This window comes from Protopterus annectens, chromosome 9.part0 (genome assembly GCF_019279795.1).
Source record: "Protopterus annectens isolate FY-2018-M chromosome 9.part0, PAN1.0, whole genome shotgun sequence".
Lineage (NCBI taxonomy): Eukaryota > Metazoa > Chordata > Ceratodontiformes > Protopteridae > Protopterus > Protopterus annectens.
Genome location: NC_056743.1, coordinates 256,402,191 through 256,429,900, shown reverse-complemented (window position 1 = coordinate 256,429,900; position 27,710 = coordinate 256,402,191). Strand labels below are relative to the sequence as shown.

The 27,710-nt window shown below is 44.8% G+C and overlaps 1 protein-coding gene across 7 annotated transcripts in view; it reads right to left on the bottom strand.

Annotated features, from left to right (window-relative positions):
• Positions 1–27,710, bottom strand: part of CAPRIN1 (cell cycle associated protein 1) — a 2,078,829-nt gene that overhangs the window by 1,458,670 nt on the left and 592,449 nt on the right. For all 7 annotated transcript variants that reach the window (XM_044082838.1, XM_044082839.1, XM_044082842.1 and 4 more), the window contains one exon: positions 13,798–13,880. In XM_044082838.1, coding sequence (XP_043938773.1) covers positions 13,798–13,880 — 83 coding nt within the window. The remainder of the gene's footprint in view (positions 1–13,797; positions 13,881–27,710) is intronic.

Sequence of the window (27,710 nt, the reverse complement as noted above, 5' to 3'; positions counted from 1 at the left end):
CTGCAAGACTGCAGTGGCAAAGCCCGCTCTAGATTTGGAGTATAATGAAAGGTGGTAGTTGCTTGGAGAAGGTATGCACAGAACTCCAAGTGGCTGCTTCCAAAATATCTTTGGTAGGAACTCCTCTGAGAAAAGCTGCAGAGGTAGCCATGGCACTTGTGGAGTGAGATCTGATGCCTGCAGGTACAGTTTTGCCAAGAAAAGAATAGCAAAAGCGTATGCAGTGGGCTATCCATTTTGAGATGGTCTGTTTGGAAATTGGCTTTCCTTGAGCTCCTATAGCATAGGACACAAAGAGCTGATCTGATTTCCTGAAAGGCTTTGTTCTATCCAAATACTAACGCAGTTGTCTGTGGATGACCAAGGAATGTAGTAATCTCTCTCCTTTGTTTTGAGGATTAGGATAAAAGGTAGGCAAGTGTACAGTCTGATTCAAAGCTACCCTGGATACCACTTTTGGCATAAAGGACGGGTTGGTACGCAAGGAAACTCTGTCCTGATGGAAGATGATGAAAGGCTGCACAGCCATGAGAGCTTGTAGTTCAATACCCTATGAGCTAAGGTAATACCAAGAAAGGAAAGCTGTTTTCCAGGACAAATATTGCAAATCTGATGAGGCAGCTGGCTCAAAAGGAGGCAAGGTCAGGTTTTCTAGAATGAAATTGAGATCCAAAGCAGGTATTGGTTGTTTCCTTGGGGGTTTTAGATTATTAGCCCCTCTGAGGAACTGTCTTAAGAGGGGGTGAGAGAATAAGGGTGGATCAGTGTAGTATTCTGCAGAAATGGCTGAGGCATGGATTTTGATGGAGGAGAAAGTCCACTGCTTAGCAGCTCAGCTAGATACTGTAATATTTGAGGTAAATTCAGTTTTCCAGGATCCTGGCCCTTTTTCTCATTCCAGACACAAAACCGCTTCCATTTTGCGGAGTAAGTTTTTTTGATAGACGGCCTTCTGGCCTCCAAAATGACATCCTGCATCTCCTTGGAGAGTAGGGTATGTTGTGATGCTAAGGAATCTTCCATGCGGCTGGATTGAGTGTTTTTAGCGGACTGTGAAGAGTTTTGAAGCTGTGCGGAGTCGGAAGAGGCATTAGAGGCAGGGTCCATGGTGGGGAATGCGTCAGGCTCCTCAGGAGTGGGTACCAGTGTTGTCTTGGCCAGTCTGGAGCAATGAGAATCATCTTTGGTCTGTCTGCTCTGGTTTTTAATAGAACTTTGGGCAGCAGAAGAAGAGGTGGGAAGACAAACTGTCATTGATGTCCAACTGAAAGAGAGCGTCCACTCTCCAGGCCTTTGGGTGAAAAATCCTTGAACAGAAATTAGTCAATTGGTGATTATCGTGGGAAGCAAAGAGATCTATGTCTGGCCTTCCCCATGCTTGTTTTATCTCTGTAAAAACTTGAGGATGCAACTTCCATTCGTGTGGATCCGTCATATTTTTGCTTAGGTTGTCTGCCAGCGTGTTTTCCTTGCCTGGCAAGTACTGTGCTTGCAGTTCGATTTGTAAGTCCATGACCATGTTCCAAAGTGACATGGCCAGTCTGCATAGGGGATATGAATGGGTTCCTCCCTGTTTATGTACCACATTACTGTGGTGTTGTCCGTCCTTATCAATAGTTGACCTGGTTGCAGGAGGTCTTTGAAAGCTATAATAGCATTTATTACTGCTAGCATTTCCTTTTGATTGATGTGTAGGTGCTTTTCTTTTTGGGACCATTTGCCCTGAATGCACTGATCTGTCATGTGCGCCCCCCAGGCGTAGTCCGAAGCGTCTGTTGTGATGACTTGCTTTGCTTGAGGCTTGCTGAATGGGAGACCTGTGTTTGCTTGGCATGCTTGAGCCCACCACAGAAATTCCTTTTGAAGACATGGAATTAGTGGTATTATTGTTTCCAGGCTGTGGCTGTGTTGAGACCATAGGTTTTTCAGGTACCACTGAAGTTTCCTCATATGCAGCTTTGCACATGGGATTAGTAAGATGCAAGACGCCATGAATCCCAGAGCCTGCAGGATTTTCCTTGCAGACAGCCTTGTGCAATTTGCTAGTCTTCTGAAGTATTGAGTTAGTTGTCCCTGCTTCTCTGGCATGAGGTAGGCCATCTGGGTGTTTGTGTCCAAGTTGGCACCCAGGAAAATTATTTTCCGAGAGGGTATTAACCTTGATTTCTTTTTGTTGAGTGTGTATCCCAGAGAATTCAACAACATTATTACATAAGCCAGATGTTTCAGAAGAATGTGCTTGCTGTCCGCTTGGATCAGGCAGTCGTCCAAATAGGCATATATTTGTATCCCTTGAAGTCTGCAGTAGGCAATTACTGATGCCAGGCACTTCGTGAATACTCTGGGCGCAGTAGATAAGCCAAAGGGCAATGCAGAGAATTGATAATGGGTTGAACCTGCAAGAAATCTGAGATATCTTCTGCAATTTTGTCTGATTGGGACATGCAGGTATGCCTCCTTGACGTCCAATGTTACCAGCCAAGACTCCTTGCCCAGCATGGGAAGAAGCTGCTGTAGAGTGAGCAAATTGAATTTTGGTACAAGTAGAAATGTGTTTAGGATGGATAGGTCCAAAATAGGTCTCCAATCTTTTCCCTTCCTTGGTACCAGAAATAGTCTGGAATAAAAACCTTGACCTTGTTCGTGCGTAGGTACCTCTTGAATAGCTTTCATGTCTATGAGATCTGAAATTAGTCTTTGTGCCTCTGCCCTTTGATGGTGTGGCAGGTTTGGCATGCCTCTCATTTTTGGAAGGGTGTGAAAATGGAATCTGTGGCCTCTCTTTATAATGTCCAAGATCCATTTGTCTTTTGTGACAATATGCCAATTTTTTGAAAATGCCAGTTTACCGCCTAATGGTGCTGCCATTTGAGTCTTGCTTGGCATGCAAAGGGGAAAGTCATTGGGCTTGCTTTCTGAATGGTTACGAGTTATCCTCACCACCTCTTTGTGTAGGAGCTTGCCATTGTCTGCCTCTAAACGATCTTTGGGATTGCCCTCTGCCCCTCGGGCGCCTGTATCTACCTCTTTGGGGTCTGTCCGTGGCTGGAAAGGACCAATTTTTGGAAGGCCAATTTCTACTGAAACGTGGGGGCTGTACCTGTAGAAAGTCTTTCACTGTTTGCATTGATTTAGCCTTTTCCGCCATTCTCCTTAATACCTCCTCAGCATTAGCACCAAATACATCCTTTTGTAGAGGGGCATCTAGTAATTTGGCTTTGACATGATCTGGTAAGATTTGTTCCTTGAGCCAGGCATGCCTACGTATGACTGATCCTGTAACAGCAGCTCTACATGAGGCCTCTAGAGCATCAAAACCACATTGTAAGGTATGTTTACCCACTTGTTCTGCACTATGCATCAAATCCTGCAACTCCAAGTCTGGTTGTTCAGGTTGTGACATTTTACTTCTCAATTGTGATAACAAAAACTGTTGGTACTTTAGCATATGGAACTGACAGTTTAATGCCCTCATGGTTAAGGTGGCCGAGGTATACACCTTTTTCCCCCACCTTTCTAAGGATCTGGAATCTGTCAGAAGGACATGGATTTTTAGCAGTGGAGGCCTTAATTCCCTTGGGGCCCTGTGAGGTAGTTTCTGGGTCAGCAGCATGGCTTTTGTATAGAAATTGGTGAGAGTCAGGAACCCTGTAGTACCCGTCAGGCTTGACTGGAGCTGGAGGTAGAGAATCCAGGTTAAGGCAGGCCTCCGAGTACACATCATCTAGTATGTCCAAGACAGGAGGTATAGCTACAGGCCTGTGCTGAGGTAGCAAGAGAAATTCCCCAAGCCTTTTCTTGGAATCTGAATAATCTTGGCCTTCCCAGTGGAAGTGTTCCCTTAAGGTATGCAAAGTTTCCCCAAATGAGTAATCCTCTGGGGGGTGGGGGGACAGAGGGGATGGACTCCTCAGCATCAGAATCTTCAAAAGGGGAGTAAGAATGTTCCTGTTCAGAGTGCTCTGAAATAATGGAGCCCTGATCAGAGGAGGGGGATTCTTCCTCCACTCTGGGCCTTTTGTCTGGGGGGGGGGGGTTGAGAACCCCTGGTAAGAGTAATCAAATCCTCAGCCATTTTAAGCATCTGTTTTTTTAGGCATGGGGCCTGGAGATGGGCCTTCTGTAGCTGGTCTCTTAGAATGCATGGCTGCTTTAGACTTAGTGTAAGCCTTGATGGAAAAAGAAGAGGAAGGTCTGAAGACACCTTGAGAGGAGGTAGACCTGTCCACATTCTGAGATTCACCGCCAGGAGTGGCTTCGGTATCTGTAGTCGGGGTGTGGGCCGAGGAGCCTGCAACCTCGGGCACAGGAGACACCGCCAATGTAGTGTCGTCGGTAGTCAGGGGCTGCGTAGGCGCCTCGCTGAGAACCGGACCATGTGTAATCGGCTTTGGCGTGGTGTCGGTACAGGCCGCGGACCTAGTGTGTCGGTCCTTGACTTTGCGTTTTTTAGACAAAACTGGAGTCAGAGTATCCGACGACATAATATAGTTAAATTTTTGGCCAAAATAATGCTGGGCGAACTCCGCCCAACGCTTAATGGTGCGTTTATTGAAAGTAGCACAAAAGCGACAGACCGAGACGTCGTGGTCTGGGCCTAAACAAGGAATACAGAGGGAATGGAAATCCTTATGCGGTATTTGCTTCCCACATGAAATACAATTATTAACTTTGTCTGACATCGGTCTGAGGCAAGAAAAAAGTTTCCCCAACGGGGTACTTAGCTTTCAAGAAGACTTCGGTTGCAAAATTTTCGTAATTTCAGGAGCTGGCCAACCGGCACTTGCGAACTGCTTCTGCTTCGGGCACCGAGCGGCAAGAAAGACTGAAGAAAATGGCGTCGGCTGGTTCTTTTATACCCCTGTCGCACTAACGTCAGGGAAGAAGTGACGACAACCGATGCCGGACCTAGACTTTGGAATACGGACGACCGAGGACCTGCCTGGCGGCAGGAGAACCCATCTGTTATGACTGCAGCTGTATGCACGATGAACATCTGTACTATGTTCATCGTGTTCCCCTGCTGCAGTCATCACACTTGGGTTGAATCCCAAAGCAAAGGATTTGAGATGGAGTCAAGCAGGGTTAGAAAAAGCAAGTAGACCCTGCAAAACTGCAGTGGCAAAACCAGCTCTAGTCTTAGAGTATAGAGGAAAGTGATAGTGTTTGGTGAAGGTGTGCACTGAACTCCAAGTAGCAGCTTCCAGAATATCCTTGGTTGGTATTCCCCTGAGAAAGGCTGCTGATGTAGCTGTAGCCCTGGTGGAGTGGGACCTAATGTTAGCAGGTACTGGATTCCCATGATGTGTAGCAGAAACATATGCAATGCCCTATCCATTTAGAAATGGTCTGCTTTGAGATAGCTTTTCCTTGTGATCCTGTAGCATAGGCTACAAAAGAGCTGGTCAGTTTTTCTGAAAGCCTTAGTTTTATCCAAGTAGTAACGTAATTGCCTGTGAATTTCCAAAGAGTGCAAGAGTCTTTCTCCTTTGTTCTGGGGATTTGGGAAGAAGGTGGGCAGGTGAATGGTTTGGTTTAGGGCCACATTGGATACCACCTTTGGCATAAAGGAACGATTATTTCGTAGAGACACTCTGTCTTGATGAAAAATGAGGAAAGGTTCCACTGCCATTAGTGCCTGTAGCTCCGAGACTCTTCTAGCTGAGGTTATTGTTAGTAGTAGGGCAGTTTTCCATGAAAGAAATTTTAAATCAGCTGAAAAAGCTGGTTCAAAGGGTGGCAGTGTAAGCTTTTCCAGAACAAAGTTGAGATCCCAAGTAGGTGTTGGGGCTCTCCTTGGCGGTCTTAAGTTCTTAGCCCCTCTGAGGTACTGTCTTAGGAGTGGATGTGAAATAGAGGATCCGTGCTGTAATGAGCTGAAATTGCTGAGGCGTGGATCTTAACAGATGAAAAAGAAAGTCCTTTGTGTAACATCTCAGTTAAATATTGTAGAATCTGAGGGATGTTTAGATCAAGGGGATTTAGACCTTTAGCCTGGTTCCAGGCGCAAAATCGTTTCCATTTGTCTGAATAAGTTTTCCTGGTGCTGGGCCTCCTGGCCTCCAGAATGACATCCATAACAGCTATGGATAAAGGTGTTGGCTGGTTGTTTAGGTAATTTGCCATGCAGCCAGGTTTAAAGTCTTGAGCTGGCTGTGTAGAATCTGAATGTCTCACTGGGTGAGCAGGTGAGGAATCTGTGGCAAAATCCATGGTGGGCCCTGGGCCATGTTCCTTAAAATTGGATACCAATGCTGGCATGGCCAGTCTGGTGCAATGAGTATCATTTGTGGTCTCACTAATCTGACTTTCAGCAATACCTTTGCTAGAAGAGGCAGAGAAGGGAACGCATACACTGTTAATGTTTTCCAACTGAATGAGTGGGTGTCCACTTTCCAAGCTAGTGGATGGAAGGTCCTTGTGCAAAATTTTTGAAGTTGGTGGTTGTGGGGGGCTTGCAAACAGATCTATGTCTGGGCGTCCCCATTTTTGAGCTATCATTGCAAATACTTGTGGATCTAGTTTCCATTCGTGTGGATCCATGATGTTTCTGCTTAGGTCGTCTGCCAATGTGTTTTTCTTTCCTGGCAGAATTTGTGCTTGTAACTGAACCTGGTTAAGACAGTGCAGTGTTCCACAAGGTCATTGCTTGCCTGCATAGAGGGTAGGAATATGTGCCCCCTTGCTTGATGTACCACATAACTGTGGTATTGTCAGTCTTTATTAGTAGGTGTCCTGGGTGTAGAAGGTCCTTGAAAGCTGTTAGGGCATTCTGTACTGCTAGCATTTCTTTTTGATTGATATGCAGGTGCCCCTGATCTGTAGTCCATTTTCTCTGAATGCACTGCCCTGCCATGTGCTCCCCCAGGCATAGTCCGATGCATCTGTTGTCATAGTTTGTCTGGCTGTGGGTAGGGTGAAAGGCTGAACCTTGTTGAGGTGACATGCCTGTGCCCACCATAGAAACTCCTGTTGAAGGCAGGGAATGAGTGGTATCATTGTTTCCAAGTTGTGGCTGTGCTGAGTCCATACAATTTTTAGGTACCATTGTAATTTCCTCATATGCAGTTTTGCAAATGGTATTAGTAGTACGCAAGATGCTATGAATCCCAAGGCGTGCAGAATTTTTCTTGCAGGGAGTTGGGTCTTTGCTGCCATTATTTTGAAAAATTTTAACAGCTGTCGTTGCTTGTCAGGCGCGAGATAAGCCATCTGGGCCATTGTATTCAAGCTGGCACCCAGGAATATTATGTTTTGTGAGGGCACTAGTTTTGATTTCTTTTCGTTTACTGTGTACCCTAGGCAGCTAAGAAGTTATTTGACAAATGCCAAATACTTTATAAGAAAGTCCTTGTTTTCTGCTTGAATAAGGCAGTCGTCCAGGTATGGGTATATTTGAATTCCTCTGTCTACAGTATGCAATCACTGTTGCCAGGCATTTTGTGAAGACCCTGGGCGCAGTAGAAAAGCCAAAGGGCAGTGCAGAGAATTGACAATGCGTTGAACCTGCAATGAAGCAGAGGTATCTTCTGCAATTTTGTCTGATAGGGACATGCAGGTATGCCTCCTTGAAGTCCAAAGTGACTAGCCAAGCATTTTTGCCCAGCATGGGAAGAAGCTGCTGTAGTGTTTTTGCATCTTGAATTTTGGTACTTGCAGATAGGTGTTCAGAATTGAAAGGTAAAGAATGGGTCTCCATGCTTTGTCCTTTCTTGGGACTAGGCAGAGTCTTGAGTAAAATCCTTGTCCTTGCTCCTGTGTAGGTACCTGTTGAATGTCTCGCATGTTCATGAGAGCTGTAATTTGTTTTTATGCCTCTGCCCACTGATTTGGTGGCAGGTTTGGCATTTCTTTGATCCTTGGTAAGGCATGAAAGTGGAATCTGTATCCTTGAGAGACTATGTTTAGAACCCATTTGTCTATTGTGATGATGTGCCAGTTGTCTGCAAAAAATGCTAGTTTTCCTCCCAAGGGAGTTGCCAGGAGAAATTTGCTTGGCAGTTTGAGGATACAGCCGTTGTGTTTGTCTCCTGCTAGCTTGGGGCCTGTCTTCTCCTCCTTTCTGGGTAGCAGAACTCCATTGGCAAGGTTTGTAAAGGCCCTGTGACTGACCTCTGCCCCTTGGGCGTCTGTATTTCCCCTCTGATCTGCCTGAAGCTGGAAAGGACCAGTTTTTTGTTGGCCAATTTCTGCTGAAACGAGGGGGTTGTACCTGCAAAAAATCCTTGACCGTTTGCATAGACTTTGTCTTATCCTCCACTTTCTTTAAAACCTCTTCTGCTTTGACACCAAATAATACATCCTGTTGTAAAGGTGCATCCAATAATTTTGCTTTAACATGGTCAGGGAGGGTTTGTTCTTTTCACCAAGCATGTCTACATATGACAGAGCCAGTAACAGCTGCTCTACAGGAAGCTTCCAATTAATCAAATCCGCATTGTAAAGTATGTTTGCCTACCTGTTCAGCTGCATGCAACAGATCCTGCATTTCCTTGAATTCAAGTGTTCTGAATGTGTGCTCATTTTTTGAATTAACTGAGACATCAGGAATTGTTGATATTTCAACATGTGAAACTGGCAATTTAATACTCTCATAGCCAGAGTTGCTGAGGTATATATTTTCTTTCCCCATCTACCTAGGGCTCTGGAATCCCTTTCAGAGGGCACAGGATTTTTAGCCATAGAAGCTTTTACTCCCTTAGGACACTGGGAAATTGTTTCTGGGTCAGCTACAGGGCTTTTATAAAGGAATTTGAGAGAGTCAGGTACTCTGTAGTATCTGTCTGGTTTGGCTGGAGCAGGAGGTAGAGAGTCTGGATTTAAACTAGCCTCCAAGTAAACATCATCCACAATATCTAAAACAGGAGGGATAGCAAGAGTTCTGTGCTGGGGTAGTAAAAGGAACTCTCGGAGCCTTTTCTTAGAATCTGAGTAATCCTGGCCTGCCCAGTGGAAATGTTCCCTCATGGTATGTAAAGTTTTCCCAAAGGAGTAGTCTTCAGGGGGAGATGCTGAGGGAATGGAGTCTTCAGCATCAGAATCTTCATAAGGTGGAAAAGTGTAATCCTGTTCCTCAGAAGAATCTGAGGAAAGAGAAACCTGGTCAGAGGATGCATAATCCTCATCTTGTCTTGGTATTTTATCAGGAGAGGGATGGGAACCCCTGATAAGGGTAATCAAATCTTCAGCCATCTTAAGCATCGGTTTCTTAAGCATGGGGCCTTGAACTGTAGACTAATGAACAGTTTTCTTACGTTTTAAAGGAGTTTGAATCTTAGCATAAGATTTAATGATGAGTGTAGTCGGTCTGAAGACACCTTCTGCAACAGAAGGTGTCGGTAGATGGCTGTGTCGGCCTAGTAGACTCCGCTTGGGAATCTGCAGCTGTCTGGGGTTCCAGTTGTGTTCTAGTCAGGGGCTGTGTAGGCGCCTCACTGAAAACCGGAGAACAGGCGACAGGCCCAGCTGAGGCCTCGGGGTCTGGCTTATTCCTAGGCTGCCTGTCCCTATCCTTGCGTTTTTTATGAATGGTGGTCGTCGGCTGCTCTGACGACATGGTACAATTAATTTTCCTACCAAAGTAATGCCGAGCGAAGTCAAAACGGCCTTTGATAGTTCGTTTATTAAACCTAGCGCAAAACTGACAACCTGTGACGTCGTGGTCTGGGCCTAGACAAGGAATACAATATGAATGGAAGTCCTTATGAGGCATTTGCTTCCCACAAGAAATGCAATTGTTAACTTTTTCTGACACCGGACTGAGGCAAGAAAATGTTCCCCAATGGGGTACTTAGCTTTATTGAAGACTTCGGACTGAAATTCAAATCGAAAATTTCAGGTGTCGGCCGACCGGCACTTACGAACTGCTTCTGCTTCGGCCACTGCGCGACAAGAAAGACTGAAGAAAATGGCGTCGGATGCATCTTACATAAACCCAGCACATTGGCATCAGGGAAGAAGCGACAGCAACCGACGCCGGACAAAGACTTTGGAATTCGGGCCAACTGCAGGACCGCCTGAGGGCAGGATAACCCAAGTGTGATGACTGCAGTAGGGTAACACGAACATCTGCAGTGGCAAAGCCAGCTCTGGTTTTAGAGTATAGACGTAAGTGATAGTGCTTGGTGAAGGTGTGCACTGAACTCCAAGTTGCAGCCTCCAAAATATCCTTGGTTGGTACCCCGCTAAGGAAGGCTGTTGATGTTGCTGTAGCCCTGGTGGAAAGGGGCCTGATGTTGCCAGGCACAGATTTCCCATGGTGTGTGTAGCAGAAACTGATACAATGTCCTATCCATTTTGAAATGGTCTGTTTTGAGATGGCTTTTCCTCAAGATCCTGCAGCATAGGATACAAAGATCTGGTCAGATTTTCTGAAAGCCTTAGTTTTATCCAAGTAGTAACGTAATTGCCTGTGAATGTCCAAAGAGTGTAGGAGCCTTTCCCCTTTGTTCTGGGGGTTTGGATAAAAGGTGGGCAAATGAATGGTTTGGTTTAGGTCCACACTGGATACCACCTTTGGCATAAAGGAAGGGTTAGTTCATAAAGAGACTGTCGATGAAAAATGATGAAAGGCTCCACTGCCATTAGGGCCTGTAGTTCTGAGACTCTTGCAGGGAGTTGGGTCTTTGTTGCCATTGTTTTGAAATATTGAGTCAGTTGTAGTAGTTTGTCTGGCGCCAGATAAGCCTTCTGGGCCGTTGTATTCAAGCTGGCACCCAGGAATGTCATATTTTGTGAGGGTACTAGTTTTGATTTCTTTTAGTTTACTGTGTACCCCAGGCAACTTAGATGTTTTACAAAAGCCAAATACTTTAAGAGGATGTCCTTGCTTTCTGCTTGGATAAGGCAGTCGTCCAGGTATGGATATATTTGAATTCCTCTTTGTCTGCAGTATGCAATTACTGGTGCCAGGCATTTTGTGAAGACGCTGGGGGCAGTGGATAAGACAAAGGGCAGTGTAGAGAATTGGTAATGGGTTGAACCTGCAATGAAACGGAGGTATCTTCTGCAACTTTGTCTGATAGGGACATGCAGGTATGCCTCCTTGAGGTCCAACGTTACTAGCCATGCTTTCTTGCCCAACATGGGAAGAAGCTGCTGTAGTGTTAGCATCTTGAATTTGAGTACTTGTAAGAAGGTGATTAGAATTGAAAGGTCCAGAATTGGTCTCCAGGCATCGTCCTTTCTGGGGACTAGAAAGAGTCTTGAGTAAAAACCTTGGCCTTGCTCCCCCGTGTAGGTACCAGTTGAATGGCTCTCATGTCCATGAGAGCTGTAATTTGTTTTTGTGCCTCTGCCCATTGATTTTGTGGCAGGTTTGGCATTCCTCTTTTCATTGGCAAGGTATGGAAATGGAATCTATCCTCGTGAAATTATGTCTAGGACCCATTTGTCCTTTGTGACAATGTGCCAGTTGTCTGGAAAAAGTGCGAGTTTTCCTCCCAAGGGAGCTGCCAAGGGAGTGTTGCTTGGCCAGATGAGGTGCAAGTCATTTGAGTTTGCCTTCTAGTAGTTTGGGGCCTGTCTTCTCCTCCCTTCTGTGTTGCAGTGCCCCATTGTCGAGGTTTGTATTGGGCTTGTGGTTGTCCTCTGCCTCTTGGATGTCAGTAGCTGGAAAGGACCAATTTTTTGTTGGCCAATTTCCGGTGAAGCGAGGGGGCTGTACCTGTAGAAAATCTTTGACTGTCTGCATAGATTTTGCCTTATTCTCCATTTTCTTTAAGACTTCTTCTGCTTTAACTCCAAATAGAACATCCTACTGTAAGGGAGCATCTAGAAGCTTTGCTTTAACATGATCAGGCAGAGTTTGTTCCTTTCACCAAGCATGTCTACGTACAACAAACCCAGTGACAGCTGCTCTGCAGGAAGCCTCCAAAGAATCAAAACCACATTGTAAAGTATGTTTGCCCACCTGTTCAGCAGCATGCAACAGATCCTGCATTTCTTTCAATTCAGACTGTTGAGGGAGTGTGCTCATTTTTTGTCTTAACTGAGACATTAGAAATTGTTGATATTTTAGCATGTGAAATTGGCAATTTAGTGCTCTCATAGCTATAGTGGCTGAGGTGTAAACCTTTTTCCCCCACCTGTCTAGTGCTCTGGAGTCCCTTTCAGAGGGTACAGGATTTTTTGCCACAGAAGCCTTAGCCCCTTTGGGACCCTGGGAGATAGTCTCTGGATCAGCAACAGGGCTTTTATGAAGGAATTTGTGGGAGTCAGGCACTCTATAGTATCTGTCTGATTTGGCTGGAGCAGGAGGCAGAAAATCTGGGTTCAAACTAGATTCTAAGTAAACATCATCCACAATGTCTAAAACTGGGGGGATGGCTAGAGGTCTGTGCTGGGGGAGTAAAAGAAACTCTCTGAGCCTTTTCTTTGAGTCAGAGTAGTCCTGGCCTTCCCAGTGAAAATGTTCCCTCATAGTGTGTAAAGTTTCCCCAAAGGAGTAGTCTTCAGGAGGAGAAGCTGAGGGAATGGAATCCTCAGCATCAGAATCTTCATAATGGGAAAAAGAGTAATCTTGGCCCTCAGAGGAGCCTGAGGAAATAGACACTTCATCAGAGGAGGCATAATCTTCCTCTTGTCTAGGCCTTTTGTCGGGTGGGGGTTGGGACCCCCTAATTAAAGAGATCAAATCTTCAGCCATTTTAAGCATCTGTTTCTTAGGCATGGGGCCTTGAACTGGAGACTGAAGTGCATTCTTTTTTGGTTTAATAGGAGTCTTAAGCTTAGGGTACGTTTTTACGGTGAGCGTCGTCGGTCTGAAGACGCCTTCAGAAACTGAAGGTGTTTCCTGCAGCACCGACATCTTTCTGCAGTGTCGTCAGAAGGGGCTAAACAAAATGGCTGCGTCAGCCTAGCACTCTCTGCCAAAGGCTCCGAAGCGGTCTCGGGTTCCAAATCTGCGGTAGTCAGGGGCTGCGCAGGAGCCTCACTGAAGACTAGTGAACCGGAGACCGGTCCAGCTGAGGCCTCGGAGTCTGGCTTGGGTCTAGGCTGCCTGTCCTTATCCTTGCGTTTTTTGGGCACGCCAGTAGTCGGTTGCTCCTATGGCATTGTGTAGTTAAATTTCCTACCCAAGTAGTGTCGTGCAAAATCAAATCGTCTTTTTATAGTACGCTTATTGAACCTAGCACAAAAACGACAACCAGTGACGTCGTGGTCTGGGCCTAGGCAAGGTATGCAGTAAGAATGAAAATCCTTATGAGATATTTGCTTCCCACAAGAAATACAACTGTTAACTTTTTCTGACATCGGTCTGAGGCAAGAAAAGTTTCCCCAATGGGGTACTTAGCTTTATTGAAGACTTTGGATCTGAAATTCGACTTCAAAAATCTCAGGAGTTGGCCGACCGGCACTTGCGAACGGCTTCTGCTTCGGGCACCGCGCGGCAATATAGACTGAAGAAAATGGCGTCAGATGCATTATATATACCCCTGGCGCACTGACGTCAGGGAAAAAGCGACAGCAACCGACACCGGACCAAGACTTTGGAATTCCATCCGACTGCGGGACCTCCTGACGACAGGATAACCCAAGTGTGATGACTGCAGCGGGGTAACACGATGAACATCAATCATTTCCCCTAAAAACGTAATGCTTTATAAAATGGAATAAGAAGACAGATCACAAAATCAACAAATACAATATGTAATCACTGTGCAGTACTTCAGTTACCTTTACCAACCACTGGGATGGACCACCGTTGAGTTCACAGACCTACCCCCACCATCCCACTTAAAAAGTACATAGTGCAGCAGACATTTGACTTCAGAAACTTGCATGTATAATACTTACATGTTGTTCCACACACAGACTTGTCTCTTCCCTCCAACAAACTCCACAAATGCACAGATGCTTCTTCAAACTGCTCACACAACCTACAGTTTCAGAAAAGGAATGAAACATTTTACTGGCAAAATTTACTACTGTAACTGTTGCTTTTGCACCATGTATTATGTTGACTAAATACTCTCTGGGACGGGAAAATCTACAATATTACAAATTAAGTTAAGCATTGAACACCATGCTGCTGTCTGGCCGTTTTGGACTCTCCTAACTACACATTTTTATCTACATTTGAAAATCTCTGCTTCTATCTTAATTTGGAACACTTGGTTACACTTAACAGCATACGCCTATTTTACTTGACTACAAAGAAAAAAGAAAGCTCTGCGAGCATTCACCATTTTTTTTTTATTTATTAAAAGCAGCTTCTTAATTTTTCTGGCCCTCCCACAATAAAGTCATGCAAAAAGCATTACATGATAAAAAATTAATGATTCTACAATAGAGTTACTAGTTGGAAAATTACCACCTCAAGAGCTGGACCATATATATATATATATATATATATATATATATATATATATATCTCTCCAATATGATTAATGAGTATCAAAGCCACTTGTCAGATCCACTGCAGCCCTGTTAGTGCCCCAAGCCTTGACCTCTAAGATTTCTCCTCTCATAATCCCCCTGTTCACCAAATCTCCTCAGTCTGTTGAATAATGGTGAAGATTATGCAGTACACAGGGATACAGAAAAGTCAGGCAAAAGACCTTCAGGACAGTCTGTCAAGTCCTCAGGAAAAGTGAAAATTTGGATGTGAGCACAGAGAGGGGTTAACCACACTGGACAGACCAAGATGAAAGGATCCAGCATTATGGCAAGTACTTAATATTCTGCATAACATTCATCCTGTACTTCTAAATCCGACTAACTGGTTAAAAATCGCAAATACCAGTGACCCTAAATGTTACCATAACAAGATACATGCAACTCTGAAGTAGCCTTGGATCTGGAGAATATACGGCTTATGTTTGGGCAAAGATGTGCAACATGGACCAAATTGCTGCAGCACAAATTTCATTCACAGTGGTACTTCTGAAAAAGGATGCTGTAGCAGTTCAAGAAGAACTGTTCATCACTTCTGAATAATTTCATCTTTTGTGGACAAGATTCTCAGCTGCCTATGAAAACTTGGGAGTAAAGAAAGTACTTACCACTTGGTACAAGTTTGGGATGAAATTGGCTGCCTCAAACAGTTTTCTGAAATAATCCTGGGAATAAAGAAAAGATTAATTTAGACAGAGTCTGTCTTTACAGAATATCAGATATGGAAAACAGGAAAATAAGACTTGTAGTTTTAAAATTCTTCCAGATGTTATTACTACCACAAAGAGAGAAATAGAGAAACAGTTTTTCAACACAAAATTTTGGCAATGGTGAAGAAGCAGTCTCAAAAGTGATGTTTTGTCAAGGTTTCCAAGACAAAATTGAGGTCACCAAGTGGAACAGCATTCTTTATTGGAGGACGTGGGAGAAAGGTCCCTTTAAAAAGGCCTTGCATAATTTACAAGAGATGAACAAGAGAGTCAATGTCATTGTGGAAGCTATATATGGATGCTAGCTGTACTGCATTTCTTAGACTTGCTCTAAAATCAAAGATCAGGAACAGAAGCAGAAAATGAGAATACCTTTACTGACTGCCCATACAAAAGCATTTACTTTTGCATACGCTGAGTGGATCTTATCGGAGACAAAGTATGCAAATGACACAGATAACGAGGGATCCTTTACTATTAAGGAAACTGAAGCAAACAAGCAGTTAACTGGATGAGTGTAAAGAAAGACCCAGAAGACACTGACGGCTTCATCAAGTGAGGCATGATGAAGGGAAACCAAATCTGCTGTGGCAAACAGAGCAGTGAGGATCGCCATGACATTCCACGCTGTTGCTTTCTGTAAGAATTTAAACAGAGAAACATGGGGGGGGGGGCAAAGAAATTTGGTTACCACTGTCCAAGAGTATCTCTCGGAGACTATACCTCTGCTGCCTTTGGTGTTGGAAGTGGATTCAAAGAGATCACGGCAAGGCTGGACTCAGCTACTGAACATCTGACAAGTTAGTTGTGAAATAAGATGCCATGCAGGGCGTCGGGATGGATGTGAAATCTGTCAGAAAAACATGTGGCTCTGCCTGGAATGTGCATTGCAACTAGAATGTGATATGAACTGATCATCTCCCATCAAAACCTCATGGCTTCTAAGCAAAGGGGGTAGGATCTGGTCCCTACTTGCTTGTTAACTTCTACACTACAGACATGTGGTCTCTCTGATATGGATATCACTCCCAAAGAAGGTCATACTGAAATTTCCTCAAAACTAGGAGGGTCGTTCTCAACTCCAGGATACTGATGTGAAATTTGGCCTCAAATTCTAAGTTCCTTGGACCATATTCCCTCCAAATGCCCCAACACCCCACACATGAGGTATCTGTGGTAATAATGAATCTCACCGTATGAATCACAGAAGAGGTTAGCCACCATTTTAAGTCATGCACAACTGTGAGAAGATTAATGGAGTCTAACTGCATTCCCTCCAAGCCCTCTTCCAAACTGAGAACAGATATCTTGTGCAGTTACTAAGATATGGTTTCAAGTGTCAGAAGTACCCCGCCAATGCAAGGTTTCACTGCCTTCCACACTTTTAGACGAGAAGATGCACAGACAAGGCATAAAAGGTGGAAGTGTCTCAATATACATCAGTAACAAGTATACCTCCAGGGCGGTCAAACAGGATGACGAGCTGGAGATCCTGCATGTGCAGATCACCACAGACAAAATCCCATACCATATCCTAGCCTGCTATAGGTCACCTTCCATGTACCAAGAAGTATACCTGGACCTATTGGAGACTTTCCATCCAACCCAACACCCTTACTGATTGGAGGAATCCTGCACACCTTCAAATACAGAGGCACAAAGATTCCTGGACATCACAAATACAAAAACCCTTGACCAAATACTGAATACACCCACTAGAGGCACCAACTGCACCCCCAACATCTCGTCCTCTCTGGTAAGGTATGACCATAAAGCTGTATCCTTCGAAATCAAAATCAAATCCATAATCCCATTCAAACCAGTAAAAGGAACTATTCCAAGGCAAATTACCTATCATTAAGAGATGGTAGTCAAAATTCAATACCGCTACAAACCACAAGAACACACTAGCCTATGCTGAATTGCTCTCAAACTCTGTACAGCCATGTTAATGGCTGCATACAGGCTGACAAACCTACCAGAACTAAGTTCCGAACTAGCCTCAGAAGCAAACTGCCCAGGAGGCATCCCATTCCCTCCAGTACAGCTCTTTTGAGTTTGTACCTTTAACTCCTAGTGGGCGTGGCTAGAGCCTTTAAAAAATGAAGTTATCTCCTTGCAGTTCTAACAAATACTCATTGATATAGGTCAGATATCAATACAACTGTTTGCCATCATGTATGCTTCAGGATAAAATATTCAAATGCCTTGTATGTAGCATGGTTTTGGAAGTATTAAGGCAAGTATGAACAAGCAATATTTGACGCCTAGAGCAGCAGTAGGAGGTAACTGCAGATACACCTGGAGGCGTCGCTCGGATGTAATGGATATGCAACAACAACAAAAAATAATGGCAATAAATCAGGAAGGGTAACTCAAAGATAAAAACTCTCTCAAATTAAATAGGCAACTAAGAGGGTTAATTAGGTCAAGGAAAACTAAGGTTTGAGATATCCTCCCAGATGAAAAGATAACCATAAAACTTTCTACAGCTGTCAGAAACCTCAAAATCAGCACATGGCACTGTACTAAACTGGTGGTTAATGGTGCCACATTCACAGAGGCTGGCAAGAGTGAACACGTTAGGGACAGGTTAAATACCAACTTTACATACCTCTCACCCCCAACCCCTCCATAACATCCTCAAACTTTACCCCTCCAGTTATAACTGGGTAGCATGTTCTGGCTACACTCAGTAAGTCAAGAATAAGGCCTCAATGGGCCCCTGATAACATCCTGGGATGCCTCCTGAATATAGTCTAAAAAATGGTCTGTATGGATCACTTAAGTCACAGCCTTAAAACAAGCTTTGTGCCATGTGAAAAGAAGACTTGACTGTCATCCCCCTTCATAAGGGAGGACCTTTAACAGATCCTGGACACTACAGACCCATTTACTCTAACTAGTCTTACTTGCAAAGCCATGAAAAAAAAAAATCATACAAATTAAGGAGGACACAGAAAATCTCCAGACGGTGGATCCATCCCAGTTTAGCTTTGTCAAAGAGGGTAGGAGCGAGTCCCTCCCTGCTTGATGATATACCACACCACAGTGTTGTCTGTTTTGATCTGGAGAGCCCCTGGGGAGAGAAGGGGTTTGAAAGCTATCAAGGCGTGCTGGACAGTCAATCTCTTCTTGGTTGATGTGCAGAGAGATTTGCTGTGGGGTCCATTTGCCTTGTATGCACCTGCCATCCAGGTGTGCACCCCAGGCATAATCTGATCCAACTGTGGTGAGGGTCTGGGCAATGGGGGGGGGGGGGGAGGTAGTCCCTTGTTGTGGCAGCATGCTGACGCCCACCAAAGAAAATCTTTTCTGAGGCAAGGAATTATAGGATTAAGAGTCTCCAGGTCTTGAGAGTGTTGACACCAAAGGTTTTTTAGGTACCACTGAAGTTACCTCCTATGCAGTCCGGCATATGGAATGAGTAGTATGCAAGATGCCATGAACCCCAGCTCCTGCAGGATCTTCCTTGCAGATAGCTGGGGTCAGGTGGCTAGTTGAGAGAAGTAGGCTGTCAGGAAAATTTGCTTTTCTGGTGGAAAGAATGCCATCTGGGATGCTGTGTCCAGGCTTGCTCCCAGGAATATAATCCTTTGGGGTGGGCACCGGTTTGGATTTCTTTTTGTTGACCGTCTAACCCTGGTGAGATTAATAGGGACTTTACAAAAGCCAGGTGCTTGAGCAGCTTTTCCTGGCTCTCTGCCTGAATTAGGCAGTCATCCAAGTATGGGTAAATCTGGATATTACTTTGTCTGCAAAGGGCAATGTCAGGAGCCAAAGATTTTGTGAAAATTCTGGGAGCAGTAGATAAGCCAAAGGGAAGAGCAGAAAACTGAACATGCTGAGATCCTGCCCTGAAATGGGGATGTTTCCTGCATGACTCCCTGAAAGGAATGTAGAGGTAGACCTCTTAGATCTAGGGTGGCTAGCCACATATCCTTGGACAGCATGGGTAGTAGCTGCTGGAGGGTGAGCATTTTGAAATTTGGGATTACCGGGAAGGTGTTTACAATAGATAGAACGAGGATGGGGCACCAGGTGCCCTCTTTCCTGGGTACCAGAAAATGTCTGGAGCTGAAAAGTACAGTTGTGTACACTTACCATAAATGTAGATGTTCGAGTGTATTCACTGTTGCAGTCATCACACTTGGGTTATCTGCCTGCAGGTAGCCCGCAGTTGGTCCGAATACCAGTGTCTTGGGATTTCTGCAGACGCTGTCGTTTCTTCCATGACATCAAGTCGTCAGTGGTATAAAACATGCAGTAGATGCCATTACATCAGTTTTTCCTGCCCCAGATGTCAGGAGCCCCCAAAATAGGAAGCAATTACATGCTGTGGAACACCTCCATATAAAGTAAATACCATTGCCATAAGATATGGCCAAAAAAGAGGATAGGTAGACGGTATAGAAAAGTCAGGGGGCTGGAGGGAGGGTAATCAGCACTGCAACAGTGAATACACTTGAACATCTACATTTATGTTAAGTGTACACAATGTACTATGTTCTTCGTGTTTCAATGTTGCAGTCATCACACTTGGATTGATTCTCAAACCTGAGTAAGGGTGGAAGCAGTCAAGAAGTATTAGGGCTGGCTAGGAGGCCTTGTAAGACTGCTGTAGAAAATCCAGCTCTGGATTTAGAAAACATAGGTAAGTGGCAATGCTTGGTGTAGGCAAGTACTGAACTCCAGGTTGCAGCTTCCAGGATGTCCCTGGTAGGGACTCCCTTGCAAAATGCTGCAGAGGTTGAGGTAGCCCTAATGGAATGGGTTCTGATCCCCTATGGGATAGGTTTTCTATGGTGCTTATAGCAGAAATGGATGCAGTGTGCTTTCCATTTGGAAATGGTTTGCTTTGAAATGGCCTTGCCCTCTGCTGCTGTAGCAAAGCTGACTAGCAGCTGGTCAGATTTTTGCAAAGGTTTAGTCCTGTCAAGATAGAGCAAACTATCTGTGCACGTCCAAGGAGTGCAGGATCCTTTCCCCTTTATTCTGAGGATTCGGAAAATAGGTTGGTAAATGGATGGATTGGTTTAAAGCCACACTGCATACCACCTTTGGCATAAACGATGGGTTAGTCCAGAGGGAAACCCTGTCTGCACGGAAGATGAAAAGTTATGCACTCACCATAACGTTCCATCCGAGTAGTTAAACTTCATTTTTCTGCAACCTGTGGGTATACGGATCCGAGCAGGCAACTTCTTTTCTAGCAACTGCTCCAAGCTCAGAGTACCTCCCCTTACCCATAATGCACTACCATCTCCCATCTTCCCTCAGATCGAGTCTGCTGCAACTAAATACATAAGCAACTCAGTCCAATGAACCAAACCTGAAAAGACGGGATAAAGTCTGGGGGACGGAGGGAGGGAATGCTGCAGAAAAATTAAGTATAACTACTCAGATGGAACATTATGGTGAGTACATATCTTCTTTATCTGAAGTAGTTAACTTCATTTTATCTGCAACCTGTGGGACAGAGTCCCCGCAACTACTCCAATCCTGGGAGGCCCTTATGGAAGGATATTCCTGAGCACCGCAGAGCCAAAGGATGCTCTACCCTTAGTAATTGGATCTAATTTGTAGTGGGAAATAAAGGTATGTGAATTTGCCCAAGTCGCTGCTGCACAAATGTCGCCCAAAGGAACCCTAGATCAAAAGGCAGCAAAAGTCGCCAAGGACCTGGTAGAGTGAGCCTTAACAATACCAGGAGGAGATAAACCTTTTGCTTTGTAGGCATGTGAAATGCAGAGTGATCCATCTGGCCAAAGAAACTTTAGAAATAGCTTTTCCCAGAAATGCTTTGGAAAAGGAAATAAACAACTGGTCAGTCTTATGGAAAGATTTTGTTCTATGAAGATAAAAACAAAGCTGTCTATTAACATCTAACAAATGAAGTTTGTATTCACCTTTATTTTGGAAGTTAGGGAAGAAAATGGGCATATTAATGGACTGGATTATGTTAGTTTCAGATGCCACTTTGGGTAAGAAGGAAGGATTAGTACAGAGAAAGACCCTATCCTTGTGGAAGACCAAATACAGAGGCACTGCGGACAAAGCTTTAAGCTCAGAAACCCTCCTAGCAGATGTAATGGCGACTAGGAAAGCAGTCTTCCAGGATAAAAATTTCAAATTCACCAAAGCTGCAGGTTCGAACGGAGGAGCCACCAATGCCTGTAAGACAAAGGTAAGGTCCCAAGGAGGAACTGAATCCTTGACAGGTGGACGTAACAGAAAAGTACCTTTAAGAAAAGCCTTACACAGCCTAGAGGAGGCTAAGGCAATGTTGTCTTCACCAACATGAAAATTAGAAATGGCTGCCAACTGTACTTTCACCGTGGAGGAACTAGCGCCTTGCTGAAAAATGCCAGACAGGAAATCCAACACCGCTGCAACAGGGACTGTAAAGGGATCTAGTTTTCTCTGCGAGGCCCAAATGGAAAAGCGCTTCCATTTACTGCAATAAAGTTTCCTAGTGGAATCTTTAAGAGAAGCCACCAGAATGAATTTTACCGGGGATGAAAGACGGAGCCCTGGCAATCAACAGAACTGGAGCAACCAAGCTGTCAGCTTGAGGCTGCCCAGATCGGGCGGACAGGCCCGCAACGGATGGGAGATTAGATCCAGGCAGGGATCCAGAACCCACAGGGGAGCTAAGAGATTACACCAAAGAAATGGGAACCAAACCTGACAAGGCCAGAATGGGACAATGAGGACAAGCTTGCACCGCAGTTGGCAAGCTCTCTAAAGAAACTTCAGAATGAGTGGCAATGGTGGATAAGCATACAAAAGCCCGGGGGGCCAAGCATGGACTAGAGCATCTCTGGGGACTTCCCGTGGTGATGCAATCAGAGCAAAGAACTCGCTGCACTTCGTGTTGGTTGGAGATGCGAAGAGATCGCAGCAAGGCTGACCCCATGCACGGAAGATCTCCTCCGCTACTGACTGTTTCAGAGACCAGTCGTACGGCATCAGAATACCCGACTCAATCTGTCCGCTCAAAACCGACCGGTGATCGCCCATTCCCACACTCTCATGGCCTCGAGACATAGGAGGTAGATCTGGTTCCCCCTGCTTGTTGACATACCAGACAACAGACATGTTGTCTGACTGAATTGCAATCAATCCGAGAGGAAGGACAGTGTGAAAGGCTTCCAATGCTAAAAGCACTGCCCTCGTCTCTAGAACATTTATATGCAACTTGGTCTCTGACTGGGACCACGTGCCTTGGACTGTCCTTCCCAAACAGTGCCCCCCACCCGAGTTGGGAGGTGTACATGGTCACTGTGGCTTGGACTGGAGATGATGCGAAGGGGCGTCATCCTGATATTTCCAGTGAACTTAACCACCAAAGAAGAGACGACCTGCAGACGTGACTGATCCTGATCGGAAATTCCATGGGCAGGTCTAGCCAAGCCCAAAGAACAGCCAGAGTCCACTGAAGAACCCGCATATGAAGGCGTGCACAAGGGAGAATTGATATGGAGGCAGCCATGGAGCCCAGGGCCCGGAGAACCTCGCTCGCCTTTCGGGACTTGGGAGTTCGCTATCTGAGCTGTGTGGCACCTGAGGTGTAAGATCCTGTCTGGAGTTGAGAATACCTTCATCTGCAAAGTGTCTAGCCATGCCCCAATAAAGTCTAGAACTTGTCCTGGTTGCAATTGGGATTTCTGAACATTGACCAATTCCCAGTAGATCTGCCAACCGAATGAAGTAATCTCAGGCCAGACACAGGCGATGCTTGCTGGGCGCAGCGAAGAGCCAGTCGTCCAGGTAAGGAAAAGTACAGTTTTGTACCTACCATAAATGTAGATATTCAAGTGTTCACATTGCTGCAGTCATTACACTTGGGTTATCCTGCCGTCAGGCGGTCCCACAGTCGGTCAGAGTTCCTCCGGCGTCGGTTACTGTCGCTTCTTCCCTGACATCAGTGCGCCAGGGGTATACAAGTTGCATCCGACAATTTTCTTCAGTTTTTCTTGCCCCAGTTATCAGGTGCCCCCAAGTAGGTAGGCAATACATCTTGCTAATAAAACATACATATATATTTTTCTTGCCCCCGTTATCAGGTGCCCCCAAGTAGGTAAGCAATACATCTTGCTAATAAAACATACATATAATATTTTTCTTGCCCCAGTTATCGGGTACCTCCAAGTAGGTAGGCAATACATCTTGCTAATAAAACATACATATATATATATATATATATATATACATATATAAAATAGAAACAATACCTTCAGTTACAAGCAAATACACCACAAAGGTTGTATAGGATAGAAAGGTACAGACAAGTCCAGCTAGGACAGAGGGGATGGAGGGAGGGTAACCTGGACTGCAGCAGTGTGAACACTCTAACATCTACATTTATGGTAGGTACAAAACTGTACTATGTTCATTGTGTTACACTGCTGCAGTCATTACACTTGGGTAGAATCCCAAAGCTAAGTTTGGGTGGCTGGCCTATAAAGAGTTATGATTGGCACTGAGGCCCTGGAGAACTGCAGTGGCAAATCCTGCTCTGGATTTAGAGTAGAGAGGCAAGTGGTAATGCTTGATAAAGGTGTGCAGTGAACTCTAATTTGCAGCCTCCAAAATTTCCTTGGTTGGTACTCCTCTGAGAAAGGCTGTTGAAGTGGCTGTTGCTCTGGTAGAATGTGGCCTAATGTTATTAGGTACTGATTTTCCATGCTGTGTGTAGCAGTAATGAATACAGTGTCCTATCCATTTGGAAATAGTCTGCTTTGAGATGGCCTTGCCCTGTGATCCTGCAGCATATGCTGCAAACAGTTGCTCAGTTTTCCAGAAAGCTTTTGTTTTGTCCAAGTAGAAGCGTAGCTGCCTGTGTATGTCCAAAGAGTGCAGAAGTTTCTCCCCTTTATTCTGGGGGTTTGGATAAAACATTGGCAAATGGATGGTTTGGTTAAGAGCTACACTAGATACCACCTTTGGCATAAAGGTAGGGTTTGTTCTTAAAGAAACCCTGTCCTGATGAAAAATTATAAAAGGCTCCACTGCCATTAATGTCTGTAGCTCTGAGACTATAAGTGCTGAAGTTACTGTCAGGAGCAGAGCTGTTTTCCATGATAAAATTTCAGATCGGCTGTATTGGCTGGCTCAAAAGGTGGCAGGGTCAGTTTTTCCAAAATGAAATTGAGGTCCCAAGTTGGTGTTGGTGCTCTCCGGGGCGGTCTTATGTTTTTAGCCCCTCTGTGGTACTGCTTTAGCAAGAAATTAAAGAATAACGGAGGATCCGTGTTGTAATGTGCTGAAATGGCAGAGGCGTGGATCTTAATTGATGAGAAGGATAGGCCTTTGTCCAGCATCTCAGTTAAGTATTGTAAAATCTTAGGAATGTTTGGGACAAGAGGGTCAAGGCTTTGAGCCTGGCTCCAGGCACAGAATCTCTTCCATTTTTCTGAGTAAGATTTCCTGGTGCTAGGCCTCCTGGCCTCCAAAATGACATCCATAACAGCTTTAGAGAGAGGTATTGCATGTTTGACTAATGAATCTGCCATGCAGCCAGGTTTAGGGTTTTGAGCTCACCGTGCAGGATCCGAATGTTTTGCTGAGTCAGAAGGTGTGAAATTTGAGGCAAAATCCATGGTGGGCCTTGAGCTAAGTTCTTTAAGATTGGGTACCAGTGCTGGCGTGGCCAGTCTGGAGCAATCAGGATCATCTGTGTTTTTTCTTGTTTGGCTTTTAGGAGTACTTTTGAAAGGAGAGGCAGTGGTGGGAAGGCATAAACTTTTAGGCTTTTCCAGCTGAACAAAAGAGCATCCACTTTCCATGCTTGTGTGTGATAAGTCCTTGTGCAGAATATTTGTAATTGGCAATTCAGTGGGGAGGCAAAAAGATCTATGTCTGGGCATCCCCATTTTTGCGTTACCATGCTGAAGATTTGTGGATTCAATTTCCATTCGTGAGGGTCCATTATATTTCTGCTTAGATAGTCTGCCAAGAGTATTTTTCTTTCCTGGCGGGAATTGTGCTTGCAGATGAACTTGATAAGTTAGAGTTGTGTTCCACAAGGTCATGGCTTGACTGCAAAGGGGATAAGAATGAGTGCCCCCTTGCGTGTTTATGTACCACATTACTGTGGTGTTGTCTGCCTTTAATAACAGCTGTCCTGGATGCAGAAGGTCCTTGAAAGCTGTTCGGGCATTTTTAACAGCCAACATCTCATTTTGATTGATGTGAAGATGCATCTGGTCTGTGGTCCACTTGCCCTGAATACATTTTCCTGCTGTGTGCTCCCCAGGCGTAATCCGAAGCATCTGTTAGAGTCTGCCTGGCTGTGGGTAGAGTGAACGGCTGACCCTTGTTGAGGTAACATGCCTGTGCCCACCATCGAAACTCCTGCTACAGGCAGGGAATTATTGGTATTACTGCTTCTAAAGTGTGAGTGTGTTGAGTCCACACTTTTTAGGTACCATTGTAATTTCCTCATATGCAGTCTGGCATATGGAATTATTAGTATGCAGGATGCCATGAATCCCAAGGCCTGCAGAATTTTTCTTGCAGGGAGATGGGACTTTTTTGCCAGTAATTGAAAATATTGAGTCAGTTGTCCTTGTTTGTCTGGCGTGCGATAAGCCATCTGGGCCGTTGTATTTAAGCTGGCACCCAGGAATATCATCTGTTGCGAGGGCACTGTTTTAACTTCTTTTCGTTTACTATGTACCCTAGAGAAATTAGCAACCTTTTTACAAACGCCAGATGCTTTAGAAGAATGTCCTCTCTGCTTGAATGAGGCAGTCGTCCAGGTATGGATATATCTGAATTCCTTTTTGTCTGCAAAATGCAATTACTGGTGCCAGGCACTTTCGCTTATCTACTGTGCCCAGGGTCTTCACAAAGGGCAATGCAGAGAATTGGTAGTGCATTGTACCAGCTTTGAATCTGAGGTATCTTCTGCAATCTTGTCTGATAGGGACATGCAGGTATGCCTCTAAGGTCCAAAGTAACAAGCCAAGCCTTCTTGCCCAGCATGGGAAGAAGCTGCTGTAGTGTCAACATTTTGAATTTCGGAACATCCAGGCAAGTATTTAGAGTTGAAAGGTCTAGTATGGGTCTCCAGGCTTTGTCCTTTCTGGGGACCAGGAAAAGTAGAGTAAAATCCTTGTCCTTGTTCCTGCTGTGACACGTTTTGAATAGCTCTCATGTCCATGAGGGCTGAAATTTGAGGCAGGACAACCCATATGTTATGACTACAGATGCATCCTTGAAGGACATTTTGTTTTTGAGCCTCTGCCCATTGATTTTGTGGCAGGTTTGGCATTCCTTTTAGCCTTGGTAAAATGTGAAAGTGGAACCTGTAACCCTTGAGACACAATATTCAGAACCCATTTGTCTTGGGTGACTGTTTGCCAATTTTGAGAGAAAAGTGCTAGTTTTCCCCCTAAGGGGGCTGCCAAAAGGGAAGTGCTTGGCATACGAAGGGGTAAGTCATTGGGACAGTTTCCTGTAAGGTTGAGACTTGTCCTCACCTCCTTTTGGGGTTGAGGTACCCACTGTCGTCTGTTAGAGCCTTGGGGGTTGAGATCTGCCTCTTGGGCATCTGTATCTGCCTCTCTGTGGCCTGACACTGGAAAGGACCAATTCTTTGTAGGCCAATTTCTGCTAAATCGAGATGGCTGTACCTGTAAGAAATCTTTGACTGTTTGCATAGATTTAGCTTTATCCTCCATTTTCTTTAACACCTCTTCTGCCTTAACACCAAACAAGGTATCATGCTGTAAAGGAGCATCCAATAATTTTGCCTTAACATGATTAGGTAAACTCTGTTCTTTTAACCAAGCATGTCTTCGAATCACAGAACCTGCAACTGCAGCTCTACAAGAGGCCTCTAAAGAATTAAAACCACACTGCAGAGTATGTTTTTCCACCTGTTCAACTGCATGCAATAAATCCTGCATTTCTTTATAGTCATGAGCTTCTGAGCTTGCAAGGATTTTCGGTTTTAACTGAGCCATTAAATATTGTTGGTACTTAAGCATGTGAAACTGGCAATTTAAAGCCCTTACTGCTAAAGTTGCAGAAGTGTAAACTTTCTTCCCCCATCTATCCAATGCTCTAGAATCTCTGTCAGAGGGGACTGGATTTTTTGCAATGGAAGCCTTAACCCCTTTGGGACCCTGGGAAATGGTTTCTGGGTCAGCAGAAAGGTTTTTATGAAGAAACTTGTGACAGTCAGGGACTCTATAATACCTATCTGGCTTGGCTGGTGCAGGGGGCAAAGAATCAGGAGATCAGCTGGATTCAGAGAACACATCATCCACAATATCTAACAGGTGGAATAGCCAGGGGCCTGTGCTGAGGCAATAAAAGGAAGTCCCTGAGCCTTTTCTTGGATTCTGAATAATCCTGACTTTCCCAATGGAAATGCTCCCTCATGGTATGTAAAGTTTCCCCAAAAGAGTAATCCAAAGGATGAGAGGCTGAAGGGATAGATTCTTCAGCATCAGAGTCCTCATAGGGGGGTATAGAGTATCCCTGGTCTGAAGAGTAAACCTGATCAGAGGAATCGTAGTCTGTACCCTGCCTAGGCCTTTTCTCAGGAGGGGGATGGGAACCCCTGATTAGAGTAATGAGGTTTTCGGC